The following is a 20000-nucleotide window of genomic DNA, read 5'->3' on the forward strand; positions in this document are numbered from 1 at the left end:
ACTTCATTAGGAAATTTTAGGGTTTTGATTAATTATTATATATTTAGTTATCACTGACTTCATCAGTCAGTCATTGATGAGCGATGTCAATGCTGGAACTTTTCATCATTCATGTTTAGAAAGAGATGTTTCTTCATGATACATATTTACCAAGTTTTTTTTATCAGACACTAATGCATACAAATATGGGTTTGTGCAACATTGAGCACTTATAACTGTGGTAAGGGATAGAAAAAAAGAAGCGTGCAGGAAAGATTGGATGTCCATTGAAAGGAATCATTTATATACTAGTCATTTTATTACCCTGAATTAAAAAGAACTGCTGGTAATTCTAAAAAAAAACATCTAGAGTGTAAAATGGTAATGAGACATCCAATCATGAAGTCAGTCTACGCTACGTGTAATCCTTAAAAGATTAGTCGTATCTACGTACTTGTGGGGGCTGGATTTGTCGACAAGTTCCACCGTCTGTCCAGCCACGACCTCTAATCCCTCGATGTCGTCTGGCTTGTAGTTGTCCAGCACAGTGTAGGAGTATTTTGTCACGGTCCTCGTCTCTGCTTGTTGCTGCTCTTGCTGTAAAATCGTGTAAGAAAACGGATACTAAGCAGATCGTGGTACGACAAAGAAAACGGAAAGTTCATGGTAAGACAGAGAAAACTGGAAGTGAGACGGATTGTAAGCAGATCATGGTAAGACAAAGAAAACGGGAAGTGAGTCGCCCAATATTCTTCAATGAAAAAGGATCACTACTATGTGAAATATAACACAAAGAAGAGGAAGTCAAATTTAAAAGAAACATCTTACCAAATATTTTCAAGTTTAAAAATATTTACGAAAGAGAAACTGGTTTGTTAGGTGAATAACATGTGACATACTTATTTTCTTTCATAAATAACAAACAACAATATTACTTGAAATACCAAAGAGCATTTATATATATATAAATATATATATATATATATATATATATATATATATATATATATATATATATATATATATATATATATATATATATATATATATATATATATATATATATATATAAAATAATGATCATCTTAAATTGGGCTCTTATAACGTTCCTTATTAACAAGACTTATCTTTCGTAACGAAATTCTTACGTAATATATTTCTAATGGAAAAATGTAAAACACAAAATTTTCAAGACAAAATCTAAATAATAAAAATAACACTGAAATCCACACTCATGCAATCAATGACCAAAAAAAAACATAATACCACTTCATAAAAAGCTGAAGTAAAATAAAATTTTTATCTATTATTCAGAAAAACAGCTATGGATGCAAAAGAAAATTCCATGCCTTATATATGCTCAAAAGGCATATAAACATGCACTTTGACTAACTAAAAAAGGAATATTCAATCAATGTAATGTATTAAAAGATATCGTTTCAGCATACAATTAAAGTCATTCCAAATCTACAATCAATTACTTGATAATGAATTTTAAGAATAAAATAAATAAAAGGGAAACCGATGTAATTTTTTTCTAATAATATACATACAATTAAACTCACATCAAATCTACAATCTATTATTGATAATAAATTCTAAGAATAAAACAAATAAAATGGAAAATTATGTAAATTATTAAAAAAAAAAAAATATGCATACAATGAAACTCTTATCAAATCTACAATCGATTATTGATAACAATTATTGATAATGAATTTTCAGAGTAAAACAAATAAAATGGAAACTGATGTAAATTATTCCAAATAATATGCATACAGCTAAAACTCACACTAAATCCATAATCAATGACTTGATTATGAATTTTAAGAATAAAACATAAAATGGCACTCGAACACACATGAACAAACTATAAAGAGAAAAACTTACTTGAAATATCTGTCAGCCTCTCGCAAGATCTCCATTTTTTCTTTTTTTTTTTCTTTTTACCTTTCTTGGTTTTGCAGTCCAGTGATAAGATAACTATAGCATTCCATATAAGTAGTTAATATGGTTCTTATAATCATGAATGATTAATTAACCTGTTGATTAGAGATTCGTTTTTTTTTTTTCTTTATACTAAGATGGTTGATATTAGTTTTCTTCTAAGAAATAATGAGTATTATGCCAAGTTTTTCTGCAGATATAGAATAGTTTCTTTAGCAGGCAGATAAGCTTATAAGAATAATAGATTGCAATGATTGCTTAAGCTCAGTATCTTCCATTTGAAGAGTAACATGATTGACATTTGGAAAGTTTCTGGTCTTTGAAAATTCTTTTAGAAATGTTAAGACATCGCACCCATATTATTTTGTCTATTCATTTGACAAAACCTTTCTTGAAGCTGTTGTTTTATTTATTTGTCCACTATTACTCCGTATCCTTTGTTAATATTTGGATGGTTCCAATTTCAGTGAACAAGTAAAAAGTGTGATCTCATACCTTTGTTAATATTTGGATGGTTCCAATTTCAGTGAACAAGTGAAAAGTGTGATCTCATACCTTTATATTTGGATGGTTCCAATTTCAGTGAACAAATGAAAAGTGTGATCTCATACCTTTGTTAATATTTGGAAGGTTCCAATTTCAGTGAACAAGTGAAAAGTGTGATCTCATACCTTTATATTTGGATGGTTCCAATTTCATAGAACAAGTGAAAAGTGTGATCTCATACCTTTGTTAATATTTGGATAATTCCAATTTCAATGAACAAGTGAAAAGTGTGATCTCATACCTTTGCTAATATGTGGATGGTTCCAATTCAAGTGGACAAGTGAAAAGTGTGATCTCATACCTTTGTTAATATTTAGATAATTCTAATTCCAGAGGACAAGAGGAAAGTGTGATCTCTCATAACTTCTCATCATTTTCTAATATTTAAATAATTCCAATTTCAGTGGACAAGTGAAAATGTGATCTCTTATAACTTCATGCTTGGAACTCCCCCCCCCCCCACAAGATTCAAGGTCAAGAACCAATTAATCATATACATTTGGTTGTATGAATGGTACAGGGAATGAAGAAAACTGCAAGACTTCTCATTTTTTGGTGTTTATTATGACAAAATTTACATAAAATTTATCAGTCTATACAAACGAATGAGGCATACTGGTTTCATATATAAATAAAATAGGACCAATTTTTTTGAAAGGACGGACATATATATATTCAGAGGAGATGAAATTGGGTAGGTTCAGCCATCTCAATGAATTCAGTCAAATGAATTTTAATTTTTTTCTTTTAAAATGATATTTCAGCAGAATATTTCATACTATGGGTATGCAATATCATATATATATATATATATATATATATATATATATATATATATATATATATATATATATATATATATATATATATATATATATATATATATATATATGTGTGTGTGTGTGTGTGTGTGTGTGTGTATACATATGTACTGTATATGAATATATATGTGTGTGAGTGTGTGTATAATATATATATATATATATATATATATATATATATATATATATATATATATATATATATATATATATATATATATATATATATATTTATATATATGTGTATATATATATATGTATATATATACATATATATTTACATATATATAAATGTATATATACATATATATATATATATATATATATATATATATATATATATATATATATATATATATATATATATATGTGTGTGTGTGTGTGTGTGTGTGTATACATATGTACTGTATATGAATATATATGTGTGTGAGTGTGTGTATAATATATATATATATATATATATATATATATATATATATATATATATATATATATATATATATATATTTATATATATGTGTATATATATATATGTATATATATACATATATATTTACATATATATAAATGTATATATACATATATATATATATATATATATATATATATATATATATATATATATATATATATATATATATATATATATATAAGTATGTACGTGTGTCTGTGCATGCATGTGTCCGTGTATGTAGCATGTATGCGTACAAACAATATACAAGTGTCGTTATCGAATGATAAAACATATCAGAAATAAACTCCACCAAAATTTTATCATCTGATCATCAATTCCAAAAGGAGCCGAGATGAACACGATGGCTGCGCCTGACAAAGAGTTTTTTTTTATCGAGTTTTGATTCTATCGTCATATGTATCAACTAATTAAAAATTACCTAATATGGTCACATGATATGTTAATAAGATAATTAAAAATGTAAAAAGTCTAACTTAGAATAAAAGAAAAGCCTAAGCTTATTATGAAGTACAAATAAATGTTACATAAGCGATTCTACTTTTGTTAACAAGAGAAAGTTCTACTTTTTGTTAACAACAGAAAGTGACGTTTACCAGCAACACTCAGAACGTAAAACTAAGTCAGAAGACAAAGCTGGATAAGAAATAAAACTTCAACTTATAAAAACAAGAAAAACAAAGACATTTAGATGGCAATTTACATAGCATATGTTAGCAACGAAATTGAAGGCTAACTGTGGTCATTTGCAATCTTGCCAAAGGCGCAAGTTAGCAATGAAATTGAAGGCTAACTGTGGTCATTTGCAAGCTTGCCAAAGCCGTATGTTAGCAACGAAATTGAAGGCTAACTGTGGTCATTTGCAAACTTGTCAAAGGCGTATGTTAGCGACGAAATTGAAGGCTAACTGTGGTCATTTGCAAGCTTGTCAAAGACATAATAACGAAATAGAAGGCTAACTGTGGTCATTTGCAAACTTGTCAAAGGCGTATGTTAGCAACGAAATTGAAGGCTTGCAAGCTTGCCAAAGGCGTATGTTAGCAACGAAATTGAAGGCTAACTGTGGTCATTTGCAAGCTTGCCAAAGGCCTGCTAATCTTGTAAAGCGAAATTCTATAGCGTTTAGCACAAAATCTTTAACGAGTTTCAGTAGATTATAGAAAAAATATATGAGCCACAGTAACTACAGATAAACAGTGGCAGCATTAGATGTACGATGCTCTCCAACTCATTTCAGCTTCAAACGAAAAACCAGCGGCTTAGCAAAACAAGAGAAAACGAAAACAAAATAACCAATGAGTAAAACGTCAGCCTGCAAAACTCCTTCTAAATACAAGAAAAAAAAAACATCTCCAGTTTAGTTAGAAATAAAACGATGTATAGGTATAGTTTCGGGACGTCCCATTGTCTCTCAGACGTTTATTCTTGCCACCTCGGTAACAAATCGTATCTTCAAGTTTTCAGTATCATATTTCTTTTAATATTTCTCTTTTTTTACGCTGAAGTGATAAAGGAAAGGGTGAGATGACATATGCAAGGCTCGAGAACAAAGATGGCATATCTATGGAAGTTAAAAGGGTATCTTACATATGCACGTTAGTTGAAACATTCTTAGGAATTACAATATACAAGGCTCGATAACAAAGATGTCATATCTCTAGAAATTAACATAACTTTTATAACGCTGATAACTAAACTGTATTGAGCCTTCACGCTGCTTCCAGTGATATAAAACATGTATTTTTGAGCTGCTAACAGAAAAACCACAATTATAATCATGTCATTGGAACGTTGGAAACAAGTTAGCATCGGTTACTTGGATGATGACATTATTAATAACTGTTTATTTGTTAGAAATAGGTAAATATAACGTTTTATCAAGTAATTATAATTAACATTTTTTAATGATGAACTAATCAAAACAGTAGTAAGTCTTCGCCCTCGGTGAAACTTGATCTATAAAAACTATACAACAATTTCATAGCTGACCACATTGACCAAATCAGGGTTCATCATTTTCAGAGGGGATCACTAATATCAAAACTATTATCAAAATCATACATAACAAATAGGTAACAATCAAAATATATATAGATATATACATCCAATAGAAAATCATGTTATATCTTTTTTTTTTGGCATCTGAATTCTAACAAAATTAATTAACATTTTTTTCTTCACCTTTATTAACACCACGAATTTATCAAACTAAAGAAAGGTACTTAATACTAAGGCGTTACACAATGATGTACCTGAAGATGATAAAATATCATATTCCAACTAAAACCAATAGGATATTCATTCAAAGCTGAAAAATAACATTATTTACAGTTGGTAGCCTATTCATTTTTTTCCCAAGGCCGTCAACTTCTTCAAAGGCCTTCCATTGTTGAAAGCTTTATTCATCATCCAGGTACGTGTCTCGAACTGCTCTGGGCTTGAGGTATTTGCTGGCAAGCTTTCCTACAGCCCTGCGTTCCTCTTCTCTAGGAGTGATACTTCGGCCACTATGTTCATCCTCTTCAATGAATGGTATAATCGCCGGAACAACTCTTTCTCTTCTCTCCAGAAGAACATCGGTCCCATTACTCAACTCTCCATAACCTCCCTGTCCATACTTGGAACTGCTGCTGTAGCCTGTACTGTAACCCGAGCTGTAACCGTTGCCATATTCTTCTGCCTTTCTTCCATAGGACTGACGACCCGTGCTGTATTCTCTTCCATACTGTGCATCATCAGTCTCCTCTGCCTGAGGTCCTCGTCTGGCATATCTACCCTTGCGTGGCATACTGTCAACGTCTTCTTCTGGATCTTGACTTCTTCGGTAAGGATTAGGTGGAGGTCGACCATAAGGGTCCTGCATTGGTCTGCTACCATAGGGATCATACATAGATTTCCCACCATAAGGATCTTGTATTGGTTTAGAGTATGGGTCTTGATACCTGCGACCATATGGATCTTGCGGCATTCTGCCACTGCCATATGGTTCTTCCATTCCCATATCTCCATAGGGAGGACGGCCATAAGGATCAGAAATTGATCGTTGGTAAGGATCTTGTGATGATCGATGCCGCCTGTCGGTAGGTGGGCTGTATGGATCACGTGAAGCCCGGCTTTTAGGACAGTGTGGTGCATGAACGTATGTATCTTGCCGTCCCCTGTGTTGTGAATCTTCACTAACTTTACTGCGATATTCTCTATCCTGCCTGTTAGAAGTTTCTTCTGTGTACTGCATATCCGATTTATGGCTTCGTGCATCATCTTGTGACACTTTCCTTTCTGATTTTCTCTGAGTTTGCTGAGGCTGGGTTGCCCTTTTAGGAGTAGGAGGTAGATCATTCTCATCTTCTGCATATAATGTAGAATAATCGTAATGTTCGAAGATTCCTTGGGCTTCTCTGGCCTTCCTTTGCCTGTAGCGTTCCAAGGCTCCCCCAGGACGGGCTCTTGGACCCATTTTTTCTGGTGATTGCATCAAGTAATCTGGAACATCAACTGAAAGAGGTTCTAGCATTTTTTCCTCCTTTTTCCTTGGACTTGTAAGAAGATCTTCATCATCTTCCTCATAAATGTTTGGAACACACTTTCGTGATGGTGGGATGCCAGATTCTTCATTTTTGAAAACAGAATCCCTACCCAATACATCACGACTTGACTGAGAGCCTTCATATCGTCTTGTCTTGCTACTAGAATCTTCTCTACCTGAGAAAGAACCTTCATGGACCCTGGTCCTTTCTCTGAAAGCATCCTCGAGAAGCTCCCTTTGATAGACTGAATTTTCCCTAGGGATTGAGAGCCGTCGAGGAGTGTGAGAACGGGAGCGTTCCTTGGGGCTTGCAATACGTGCTGAACCAACATCATCCTCATACCTAGAGGGAGTCTGAGATTTTGCTAAAGGAACAAGGGCCCTATCATCCTCATTACCATGTATCCGTGGCTCCTCTTCATAATCAGGTAATGTTGATACAAAATCTCTTGTCTTCCCTAAGTGACGGGACCAAGCACTATCAGGTGATCTGTAACCAAATTCTCGCTTGGTTGAAAAATTTGAATACTTTGTCAACAGATTTGCTACTGTGTCTGAGCGACACAGGGCTGATACTGGTGGTGCTTCACTGTCTTCCTCTACAATAACCGGTTGGATAGGCATTATAGCTCTGTAATGTTCCCCATAATCTTCCCTTTCTTCTTTGGATGGTCTTCTGTAAATAAAGGAGCCTCCTAAATCATAATCACTTCCCTCAAAATTATTAGTTAAAGAGCGCCTTTGCTTACGATATGTCCCATCCTGATTATCAGCATCATCGTAGTCAGCATACGACTGTCTTCTGTTTAGATGAGGAAGATCTAAATCACCAAAATCATATCCAAGATGCTGTGACTTGCGATGAACAGTAAGTGGAGCACCATCTAGATCCGTCCAAATAATATTTGTTGCATGGTGCGACCGATATGGTACCAGTTCATTTCTTACATTGCCATCAATCTCATTATCATAGCAAAGCCTAGTGGGTCCCGCAGAGGGCAGCAACGAAGTGTAGAGTAACTCACGAGTTGTAGAAGCTTTTCTTCTGCCCAACATCGTCATACTGTATTGTTCTCCCAGCATAGTCCTCTGTTGACGCCACACAATCAAAACTTAGTGATCAATGCCTTTACGTGGAAGTTTCTAGTTTAAAAGTACTTTCTCATGACAATCCATATAATAGGCAGAGCATACTGAAGGCAAGAGATAAGTAGGAAAAAAGGATTAGGGTCAAAAGGGATCCACTGGAGCGAGACAAAATGGCTGAAGCCCCTGACACCACCAGTTCTGACACCAGACCCGTCACGGCTGCCGTCGTCGTCTTCCCATGCCAAGAATCTACTCGCTGTAAAGACCACCCCCGTATTACAGTGCTGCTGTATGACACATCAAAGTTAAACCTTTGTCTTTTATTTATTTGATCTGTGTATGGTAATGATAGTGCGAATGATATTACTGACAACTAACATTCACCTTTGTGTGAAGAATATAGCCCACAGATACTCGCTGATTACTGATTTTAAGCCATCTAAACATGTTAATCTAGATAACTAACTGACAGCCTGTGCTTAAGCTCATATCAACGAGAAAGTAATTGAGATAAGAAACGTGCAATTGTATTTAAAAATAAATTAATTAATACACATATACATACATATATGTATAGATATATTTTTTCTTATAAGATTACCAAGTTCAGGTTCAGGTTCTGTTTTATGATAAAACGTTCATAATTAAGCTGCTGACATCTATTTAGTATCGATAACTATATCACACGTAAATAAAAATAACTTTATCCCCTCCCCAGAGACAAATAGAAAATAAAATCAAGAATGGCAACAAGAAGCGAGCTCCCCCGGTGAGTTTTCACACGCCCAGGCTGGGACAGCTGTGTATATGCTGAACGGGAATATATTCTTTACACTGGCAGCATTTCTTCAATAAAGCCTTTGAGGATGCTAAGGAAAGAAAATGGCAGATACAAGCGAGCGTTTCATTATGGCAAAAGTTCTAACTGAAAATAGCCACTGCGGGACGGAAGAAAGACCTGGTAGTGCTTTAAGGAGAATCAATTGCTTTCTTGAATCAAACTAACTGGTTGCTTTCAGCCTCTTCATCGGAGCATCTAATTAGACTCTTACCAATCTGAAGTATTGATGCTATAGAATTATAAGGGAAGCAGCTGGAGTTAACTCTCACAAGGTGGGATTCTAATTCAGTCATATTTCCATCGTTACACAATGGATTGACCAAAGAAATTGGGATGTATCGTTGGAAATTGGGTTTTACACAATTGATTGAGCAAAGAAATTGGGACGGATACTTGGAAATTAGGGTTTTACCCAATGGATTGACCATAGAAATTGTTATGTACTGTTGGAAATTAGGGTTTTACACAATTCATTGACCAAAGAAATAGGGATGGATACTTGGAAATTGAGGTTTTACACAGTGGACTGACCAAAGAAATTGGGACGGATACATGGAAATTAGGGTTTTACACAATTGATTGACCAAAGCAATTAGGACGGATCGTTAGAAATTAGGGTTTTACTCAATGGATTGACCAAAGAAATTGGGACGGATACTTGGAAATTAAGGTTTTACACAGTGGACTGACCAAAGAAATTGGGACGGATACTTGGAAATTAGGGTTTTACCCAGTGGACTGACCAAAGAAATTGGGACGGATACTTGGAAATTAAGGTTTTACACAGTGGACTGACCAAAGAAATTGGGACGGATACTTGGAAATTAGGGTTTTACCCAGTGGACTGACCAAAGAAATTGGGACGGATACTTGGAAATTAGGGTTTTACCCAGTGGACTGACCAAAGAAATTGGGACGGATACTTGGAAATTAGGGTTTTACCCAGTGGACTGACCAAAGAAATTGGGACGGATACTTGGAAATTAGGGTTTTACCCAGTGGACTGACCAAAGAAATTGGGACGGATACTTGGAAATTAGGGTTTTACCCAATGGACTGACCAAAGAAATTGGGACGGATACTTGGAAATTATGGTTTTACACTGTGGACTGACCAAAGAAATTGGGACGGATACTTGGAAATTAAGGTTTTACACAGTGAATTGACCAAAGAAATTGGGACGGATACTTGGAAATTAGGGTTTTACCCAATGGATTGACCAAAGAAATTGGGACGGATACTTGGAAATTAAGGTTTTACACAGTGGACTGACCAAAGAAATTGGGACGGATACTTGGAAATTAGGGTTTTACCCAATGGATTGACCAAAGAAATTGGGACGGATACTTGGAAATTATGGTTTTACACAGTGGACTGACCAAAGAAATTGGGACGGATACTTGGAAATTAGGGTTTTACCCAATGGACTGACCAAAGAAATTGGGACGGATACTTGGAAATTAAGGTTTTACACAGTGGACTGACCAAAGAAATTGGGACGGATACTTGGAAATTAAGGTTTTACACAGTGGACTGACCAAAGAAATTGGGACGGATACTTGGAAATTATGGTTTTACACAGTGGACTGACCAAAGAAATTGGGACGGATACTTGGAAATTAAGGTTTTACACAGTGAATTGACCAAAGAAATTGGGACGGATACTTGGAAATTAGGGTTTTACCCAATGGATTGACCAAAGAAATTGGGACGGATACTTGGAAATTAAGGTTTTACACAGTGGACTGACCAAAGAAATTGGGACGGATACTTGGAAATTAGGGTTTTACCCAATGGATTGACCAAAGAAATTGGGACGGATACTTGGAAATTATGGTTTTACACAGTGGACTGACCAAAGAAATTGGGACGGATACTTGGAAATTAGGGTTTTACCCAATGGACTGACCAAAGAAATTGGGACGGATACTTGGAAATTAAGGTTTTACACAGTGGACTGACCAAAGAAATTGGGACGGATACTTGGAAATTAAGGTTTTACACAGTGGACTGACCAAAGAAATTGGGACGGATACTTGGAAATTAGGGTTTTACACAGTGGACTGACCAAAGAAATTGGGACGGATACTTGGAAATTAAGGTTTTACACAGTGGACTGACCAAAGAAATTGGGACGGATACTTGGAAATTAAGGTTTTACACAATGAACTGACCAAAGAAATTAGGACGGATACTTGGAAATTAGAACTGATGATGAAAATTATCTTTAGTTTCTGCAATTTAGAAAATGGACCGTCTCGGTTGGTAAGGGTCTAGGAGTTGGTAAAAAGCATGCAGGTTAAATAAGCAGTAATTAGTCATTGCTAAGCAAGACCACTCGCATTTGGTCTTTTGAATCTCGTTAATGAACAAGCAAGTGCAATTGAGTAGTTTACATGTCTCGAACGGCTCGTTGAACCCGGTTGTCGAACCTGCTTGTCAAACGGTTCGAAGAGGTGGAGTCAGTCACAAATGCAAGATTTGTGGACAAACTCCGCCCACAAAAGTCAGGCGAGAACAGACTTTCATCGAACCGTTCGACGAACGTGTTCGCCAACCAAATCCCCCGTTCACACGTTCGAACATCACTTCAAACACTTGTCTGTCGAACTGCGTTCGATCGTGTAAACCCGCCTTTATAGAATGAGAGATACATTGCAGCCTGGCAAAGAAAACGTTCCAGTATTTCAGCATTTATAAAGCTGAACAGGTGATCCTGTAGTGTTGCCATCCAATGATCATACGAATGCCATCAGTCCCATATTTCTTTCATAATTATGTTCATAAAATCAATTCCTTAAATAACTTTTTCAATTAAGAAAATAATCGATCTTCTTAGGACTATAACAAAATCGTGAAATTGTTGTTGACATGTTTATATAATTACGACGACAACAGAAGCATGTAGGCCTATTCGAAAGCCACATGACCAACATGGTTATTTTCATTCGCATTATAAATTTCATTACTTTTCCTCTTATAGGCTCTCTCTCTCTCTCTCTCTCTCTCTCTCTCTCTCTCTCTCTCTCTCTCTCTCTCTCTCTCTCTCTCTGATTGATATAGGCCATAATTGATACCTTTTGGAATCGAATCTTTTTGAGTCTGACTGTTCTAAGTTACTTTCGCTGTCGACTAAAACTTGAATCACCCTCCAAAAGTAAACTTCAAGTAGTGATACCCATGAAAAGTCACTACAAATACAAAATAGTCGTGTAGCTATATGCTTATTCTTCTTTAATTTCTGTAGCGATCCAAGAAAAGAAGTTAACTCGGTGTGGGGCAACCTTGAGGTTGAAGAATGCGTCACTTGCTATGCAGCTCACCCCCACCCCCCACTCCCCCACCCCCAGCCATTATAAGTCCCTCATTCCTAATACTTCCTCCTCCCCTCCCCCCAAAACTCCACCCCCCCCCCCACCACCCCCCTTACGGCCACATACAGTGTTACGAAGTTAGCAGAAAACTAACTAGACCTAGTCTCACACAGAAAAACCTTCCACCAAGTGGAATTTCAAGAGATTTCTCAATTTGGTCGATATTTAATTTTCTATGACACGGGGAATTGTTGAGATATTACCGAAATTTTGCTTCTTTACCGAAATTTGATAAACATTTGGCAAGAAACTCCCTCCCCCCCTCCCCGCACTTCCAACTGCCACATACAGTGTTACCAAGTTAGCAGAAAACTAACTAAATTAGTCTCACAAACCCGCAAAAACATTCCAGGTATTGGAATTTCAAGAGATTTCTTAATTTGATCAATATCTAATTTTCTATAATTATGTATACACGGGAACTTACTGATATATTACCGAAATTTTGCTTCTCTACCGAAATATGATAAATATTTGGCAACAATGACCAAATACCTCGCACACATGAAAGTCAAAGGTCTAAGCAAAGCCAACTGCCAGTCTGCCACTTGACAGCTTTCCCATACGCTGCAAGATATCTGCCAACTACGTTCTTTTATCATTAAACTCTCTCTTGCTTATTTCATTTATTTATTCTTATATATTTTTTCTCATATAATGAGACAGACGTTGTGCCAGTATCGTTAATCTGTCACTAATTAATCACGGTGAAAATATTTCTTATTAAATGACATGAGGAATTTTAATGTTCAAGTTTACGGATATATAAATAATACAAAAGTTTCTTTTAGTTTTAAATAAACATTATTTACCTTTCAGTATTATTTTCATTATTATCATAATTCATCACTATTATTTTGTTATGTTTTATTTTATTTGTTTTGTTCTGTTCCATAACTCTCTATAGCTTCATATTACTCCAAAAATGGATAAGATTATATATATACATACATATATATATATACATATATATATATATATATATATATATATATATATATATATATATATATATATATATATTTATATTTATATATATTTATATATATATATATATTTATATATATATATATATATATATATATATGTATAAAAACATATATATATGTTATATATATATTATATATATATATTATATATATATATATATATGTGTGTGTGTGTGTGTGTGTGTGTGTGAGTGTATGCATTGTATGATATATACTAAAGGATATTCATTTGTATGTGTATAGATATATTATTAATTTGTAAATGTATATAGGTTTATGTATATGTGTATGCATACATAAGCACGTATATACAATTTCATGCATATTCATAACTATATATATATATATATATATATATATATATATATATATATATATATATATATATATATATATATATACATACATATATATGTGAGAGAGAGGAGAGGAGAGAGAGAGAGGAGTGAGGAGAGAGAGAGAGAGAGAGAGAGAGAGAGAGAGAGAGAGAGAGAGAGAGAGAGAGTCTAATAACACAATCTACCCATGCCATCGAATTTATACAAACACAGACAATCAACTTATTAAATCTACTATCATGATAGATAGCATAATAAGTCAATTTTAACCGGAGTTTCCTTATATAAATCAACTTTGGGTATGTTTGTATGTTTGTTTTATGTTATATGTGAGTATAGGGTATTTAATAGGATAAAATAGTTCTAAATACAAGATACATCTTATTCAATATATCAGAATCTCTTCTGGCGTCTTAGATTCCCGATAACATCTAGGAGAAGAAGAAGAAGAAGAGAAACAGCAGCTCGTGTTAAACCATTATGGCTTCTCTTAAGGCCGAAGCTGGAACCCTATAATTTGCCACCACATACATCACGGGGCGAGGTGGCTTTCAAATGGTATCTATTCCACCTAACACGTAGTTTGAGAATTAGCAATATATATGTACACAGACGATTTTACAGAGAGAGAGAGAGAGAGAGAGGAGAGAGAGAGAGAGAGAGAGGGATTGAATATGGTTCCTAATCATAGCTTACTGCTGTTTAAGCCCTTTCCCGCCAAGCGATCGTCTGCTGTTTTGGCGCGCAGTTGCTAGAGCGGTTATATTACCTGCGCGAGTCTTTTGTGCTCCGCGAATTAACACTTCTCCTTATATCGCCAAACATCCGACAACATCTGTCGTTTCAACGGATGTTTTTAATGGATTTATGTTGGAGAGGACTTGGTCATGTTGTTTGGATATTGCCAGGATGTTTTACTGGTGAATACATGACATACTATTAAATTATAGTGGCGTTTCATAATTCTTTAAATTGTTCTGGCTATGATTCAGTTTTAACTAGAGGGGCCACTCAGTAGAGCGTATACCTTCGCCGTGGCAGCTTATTTGTCGACCTTGACCTTTGACCTTAACATGTATTAATTGGCGTGGATTTTCATGTACTCAAATATGAACCAAGTTTGAAATCTCTGTGACAACGATGTCCAAACTTATGGGTGATAACGTGAATTGGACATTTTGCTTCACAGTGACCTTAACCTTTGACCTTGAGCTTCCAAAATTGAATCATTCCCAGCTTTTTACATAACAGTCAATCAATGTAAGTTTCATTAATTTACGATTAGATTTGTGGCCAGGAAACTGTTCACAAACAAACAAACACAATAACAAACAGGGGGTTAAAACATAACCTCCTTCCAACTTCTTTAAATGTCAAGGGGAATCTGCCAATTATATACAGGATGGATGAGAGGCCTTTTGGGTCGTCTAGCCAGGTGCTGGGTCTTGGAAGGCCATGCAACTGGGGAACAAAACTTTAAAGTAAAGGTTAAAAGGAGGTAAATCAAAAAGACTATATAACCTATAGTCCATTTCTTTTAGCGATGCATATTTGCACCGACTCGCAGCGGTGCCCTTTTAGCTCGGAAAAGTTTCCGGATCGCTGATTGGTTGGACGAGATAATTCCAACCAATCAGCGATCACGAAACTTTTCCGAGCTAAAAGGGCACCGCTGCGAGTCGGTGCAAATATGCATCGCTAAAAGAAATGGACTATAGTGCTGTCAGTACACCTCATGTGCTTAACTGTAGGCTTACCTTAATGGATTTTACAGCTTCCCTTAGACCCTAATAGCACCCACTTTTTAACCTTCTAATTTACATACGTATAATTTTCCTACCTTCCATTTGACTGCCCAACCTATTAATGATGCGCGCACACCATGTATAGTAACTGCTCGATGGAGCCATTCATCATATATGTATACGTAACCCGTCAAAAATAGCAGCTAAATATTTAGATTAAAATGTACACAGATTCAAGCCTTAACCTCTCCCCCTTTCTTAGCTACAACGCGGCAGTTGCGGTTTCCGAGTGTAACCCTAGGGGTATGAAGACTCCTCTCCCCGCTTCCTGAGGGACGGGGAGAGACCGAGTAGTTTTACATCTGGCCATGCCGCTCAGTGTGATCGGAAAGAAATTTAGATATATATATGAACATATATCACAATAACACGTGATTTCAATCAATGTAAATATCACCCACGAACGGCATTTAATACCGAATTCTATCTGGGAATATATATCCACTTGGAATTCATTTTATGGTAACAGCTTCTGGCCGGGTGGAGATTCGAACCCCCACCTGTGCGGCTTGAAACTATGCCTACAGTGACTCTACCGAGTGAGCTATCAATCTCTCTTGATAGCTCACTCGGTAGAGTCACTGTAGGGCATAGTTTCAAGCCCGCACAGGTGGGGGGTTCGAATCTCCACCCGGCCAGAAGCTGTTACCATAAAATGAATTCCAAGTGGATATATATTCCCAGATAGAATTCAGTATAGCTCACTCGGTAGAGTCACTGTAGGCATAGTTTCAAGCCGCACAGGTGGGGGTTCGAATCTCCACCCGGCCAGAAGCTGTTACCATAAAATGAATTCCAAGTGGATATATATTCCCAGATAGAATTCAGTATAGCTCACTCGGTAGAGTCACTGTAGGCATAGTTTCAAGCCGCACAGGTGGGGGTTCGAATCTCCACCCGGCCAGAAGCTGTTACCATAAAATGAATTCCAAGTGGATATATATTCCCAGATAGAATTCAGTATAGCTCACTCGGTAGAGTCACTGTCGGCATAGTTTCAAGCCGCACAGGTGGGGGTTCGAATCTCCACCCGGCCAGAAGCTGTTACCATAAAATGAATTCCAAGTGGATATATATTCCCAGATAGAATTCAGTATAGCTCACTCGGTAGAGTCACTGTAGGCATAGTTTCAAGCCGCACAGGTGGGGGTTCGAATCTCCACCCGGCCAGAAGCTGTTACCATAAAATGAATTCCAAGTGGATATATATTCCCAGATAGAATTCAGTATAGCTCACTCGGGTAGAGTCACTGTAGGCATAGTTTCAAGCCGCACAGGTGGGGGGTTCGAATCTCCACCCGGCCAGAAGCTGTTACCATAAAATGAATTCCAAGTGGATATATATTCCCAGATAGAATTCAGTATAGCTCACTCGGTAGAGTCACTGTAGGCATAGTTTCAAGCCGCACAGGTGGGGGTTCGAATCTCCACCCGGCCAGAAGCTGTTACCATAAAATGAATTCCAAGTGGATATATATTCCCAGATAGAATTCAGTATAGCTCACTCGGTAGAGTCACTGTAGGCATAGTTTCAAGCCGCACAGGTGGGGGTTCGAATCTCCACCCGGCCAGAAGCTGTTACCATAAAATGAATTCCAAGTGGATATATATTCCCAGATAGAATTCGGTATTAAATGCCGTTCGTGGGTGATATTTACTTAGATATATATATATATATATATATATACTCATATATATATATATATATATATAGCCTTAACTTCCTCTTTAGAGGTAGTAGGTTGGCCAGGGCACCAGCCAACCGTTGAGATGCTACCGCTAGAGAGTTATGGTTTTTTTTTTGACTGGCCAGACAGTACTACTGTACATTGGATCCTTCTCTCTGGTTACGGTTCATTTTCCCTTTGCCTACATACACACTAAATAGTCTGGCCTATTCTTTACATATTCTCCTCTGTCCTCATACACCTGACAACACAAATTAACAAACAATTCTTCTTCACTCAAGGGGTTACTGTGCTGTAATTGTTCAGTGGCCACTTTCCTCTTGGCAAGGGTAGAAGAGACTCTTTAGCTTTGGCAAGCAGCTCTTCTAGGAGAAGGACGCTCCAACATCAAACTATTGTTCTCTAGTCTTGGGTATTGCCATAACCTCTGTACCATGGTCTTCCACTGTCTTGGGTTAGAGTTCTCTTGCTTGAGGGTAAACTCGAGCACACTCCTCTATCTTATTTCTCTTCCTCTTGTTTAGTTAAAGTTTTTTATAGTTTATAGAGGAGATATTTATTATAATGTTACTCATCTTAAAATATTTTATTTTCCTCGTTTTCTTTCCTCACTGGGCTATTTTCCCTGTTGGAGCCCCTGGGCTTATAGCATCCTGCTTTTCCAACTAAGGTTGTAGCTTAGTAGAGTAATAATAATAATAATAATAATAATAATAATATATAGGGCACTAGAAGAGTTGGGAGACCCAGGCCTACATGGCTGAGAACTATGAAGCGCGAAGTAGGAGATGATGAATGGAGAAGTATTGAATTAAAAGCTCATGATAGAGACGACTGGCGAAATCTAACCGAGGCCCTTTGCGTCAATAGGCGTGGGAGGAGATGATGATGATGATGATATATATATATATATATATATATAGCCATATACTTGCTCTATATTATATAGGGGTTATACCGTACATATATGTTATATATATATATATATATATATAGCCATATACTTGCTCTATATTATATAGGGGTTATACCGTACATATATGTTATATATATATATATATATATTATATAGGTGTGTGTGTGTGTGTGTGTGTCTGTGTATGTATGTATGTATCAAGCCGCTGGTTATTTTAACATTTTAATCAACATACCCTCTCATTACCACACATCCCACACCGTTACTTAAGGCTAATATAATTTTTAAGCGAGGAATATAAATCGAAAATTGGTCTCCATGTCACACGAGATCAATCACCTTAGCACTGCCATTAAGGAGATCGATTCCTTCGTCTTTTTCATGATGCGTAGAAGGTGTAGATGGTGTAGTCAGAGTGTCTACACCATGGCGTGAACCCCGTGATTAGTTTATATAAGATAATCTATTTCACGTCAGGCGTAGTAGTGCCTCTGGTATTAGGCAGGGCGGTGAGCTAGGGAGGTCTGTTTTAGGTGCCTTCTAACAGGTGGGTTTTAAAGGTTTAAAGGCCGCTCATGAATGGCAGAGGCAAGGGACAGTGACATTGCCCTATCAAGCAGGAACATGCCCTAGAGACAGACCATATATACATATAATCAGCGCTTAAGCCACCTCTCCACCCTATAGCTAGGACCAATGAGGGCCAGGTAATGGCTGCTGATGACTCAGCAGATTGACCTATAGGCTCCCCCCCCCCCATCTTTAGCTCACAAGGATGGTGAGGTTGCAGGGACCAAAGGAACTAACGAGTTTTTAGCGGGACTCGAACCCCAGTCTGGCGTTCACCAGTCAGGGACGTTGCCACATCGGCTACCACAACACTACCCACCCTTTTATAAGTGTTTTAGGTACTTTCTAACAGGTGGCATTTATAAGTGGCTTAGGTATATACCTTTTAACAGGTGGCTTTTATAAGTGTCTTAAGTATCTTTTAACAGGTGTTTTTTATAAGTCTTGTTGGTATCTTTGTCTTCGCCAAAATCTCCGAGGGGTTTGACTTAACCCTTGTCTGTTTGTTTGTGTAACTTTACACAAAAACTAGTGAGCCAATTTTGACCAAATTTAGTAGTCATGTTGGGTATGTCCCAAGGGTTTGACTTAACCCTTGTCTGTTTGTAAGAGTTGTGTAACTTTACACGACAACTACTGTGCCGTTTTTGACCAAATTTAGTTGTCATGTTGGGTATGTCCCCAGCATGAATCTGTAACATTTTGGATAAAGTACATCGAAGCACAAGTGCGCAGCAGTACTTTGCAAATAATCGCAATGTCAAGTAAATCGCAAATGTTTTGTTAGGTTAATTTTTGAACAATCTTACCTTTTTTTAATCGTCAAATTGGTGTTAGACGAACGGACTCCTGTAGCAAGGGCTTGGCATGAACCCAAAAACCTTTCCTTTTCCTGCCTGTCTTCTCTTTTCTCAGACTGATTCTACTACTGTCTAATATCGCATGAGGGTCTGCCCCTCTCTTTTATTCTTCTCCTGTACTTCTCTTTCTCCCTTTTTTCCTTATTCTTTCCCATCCCGAGTACTTGCCTTCGGGCTATAAACTGGATTGTATCCAGGGGTACTCTTCCTTTCCCCATATTCCCCACTTCATATCCTTA

At 36.4% G+C, this 20000-nt stretch overlaps 2 protein-coding genes across 2 annotated transcripts in view; both read right to left on the reverse strand.

Annotated features, from left to right (window-relative positions):
* The window catches only part of LOC137650476 (titin-like), a 963282-nt gene that overhangs the window by 408487 nt on the left and 534795 nt on the right, over positions 1–20000 (reverse strand). The window contains 1 exon segment of the mRNA XM_068383702.1: positions 434–576. Coding sequence (XP_068239803.1) covers positions 434–576 — 143 coding nt within the window.
* Positions 3935–20000, reverse strand: part of LOC137651203 (uncharacterized) — a 48213-nt gene continuing 32147 nt past the window's right edge. The window contains exon 2 of the mRNA XM_068384359.1: positions 3935–8380. Within this exon, the coding sequence (XP_068240460.1) occupies positions 6164–8380 (2217 nt within the window). The 3' untranslated portion in view covers positions 3935–6163. The remainder of the gene's footprint in view (positions 8381–20000) is intronic.

The sequence above is a fragment of the Palaemon carinicauda genome, chromosome 12 (genome assembly GCF_036898095.1).
Source record: "Palaemon carinicauda isolate YSFRI2023 chromosome 12, ASM3689809v2, whole genome shotgun sequence".
NCBI lineage: Eukaryota > Metazoa > Arthropoda > Malacostraca > Decapoda > Palaemonidae > Palaemon > Palaemon carinicauda.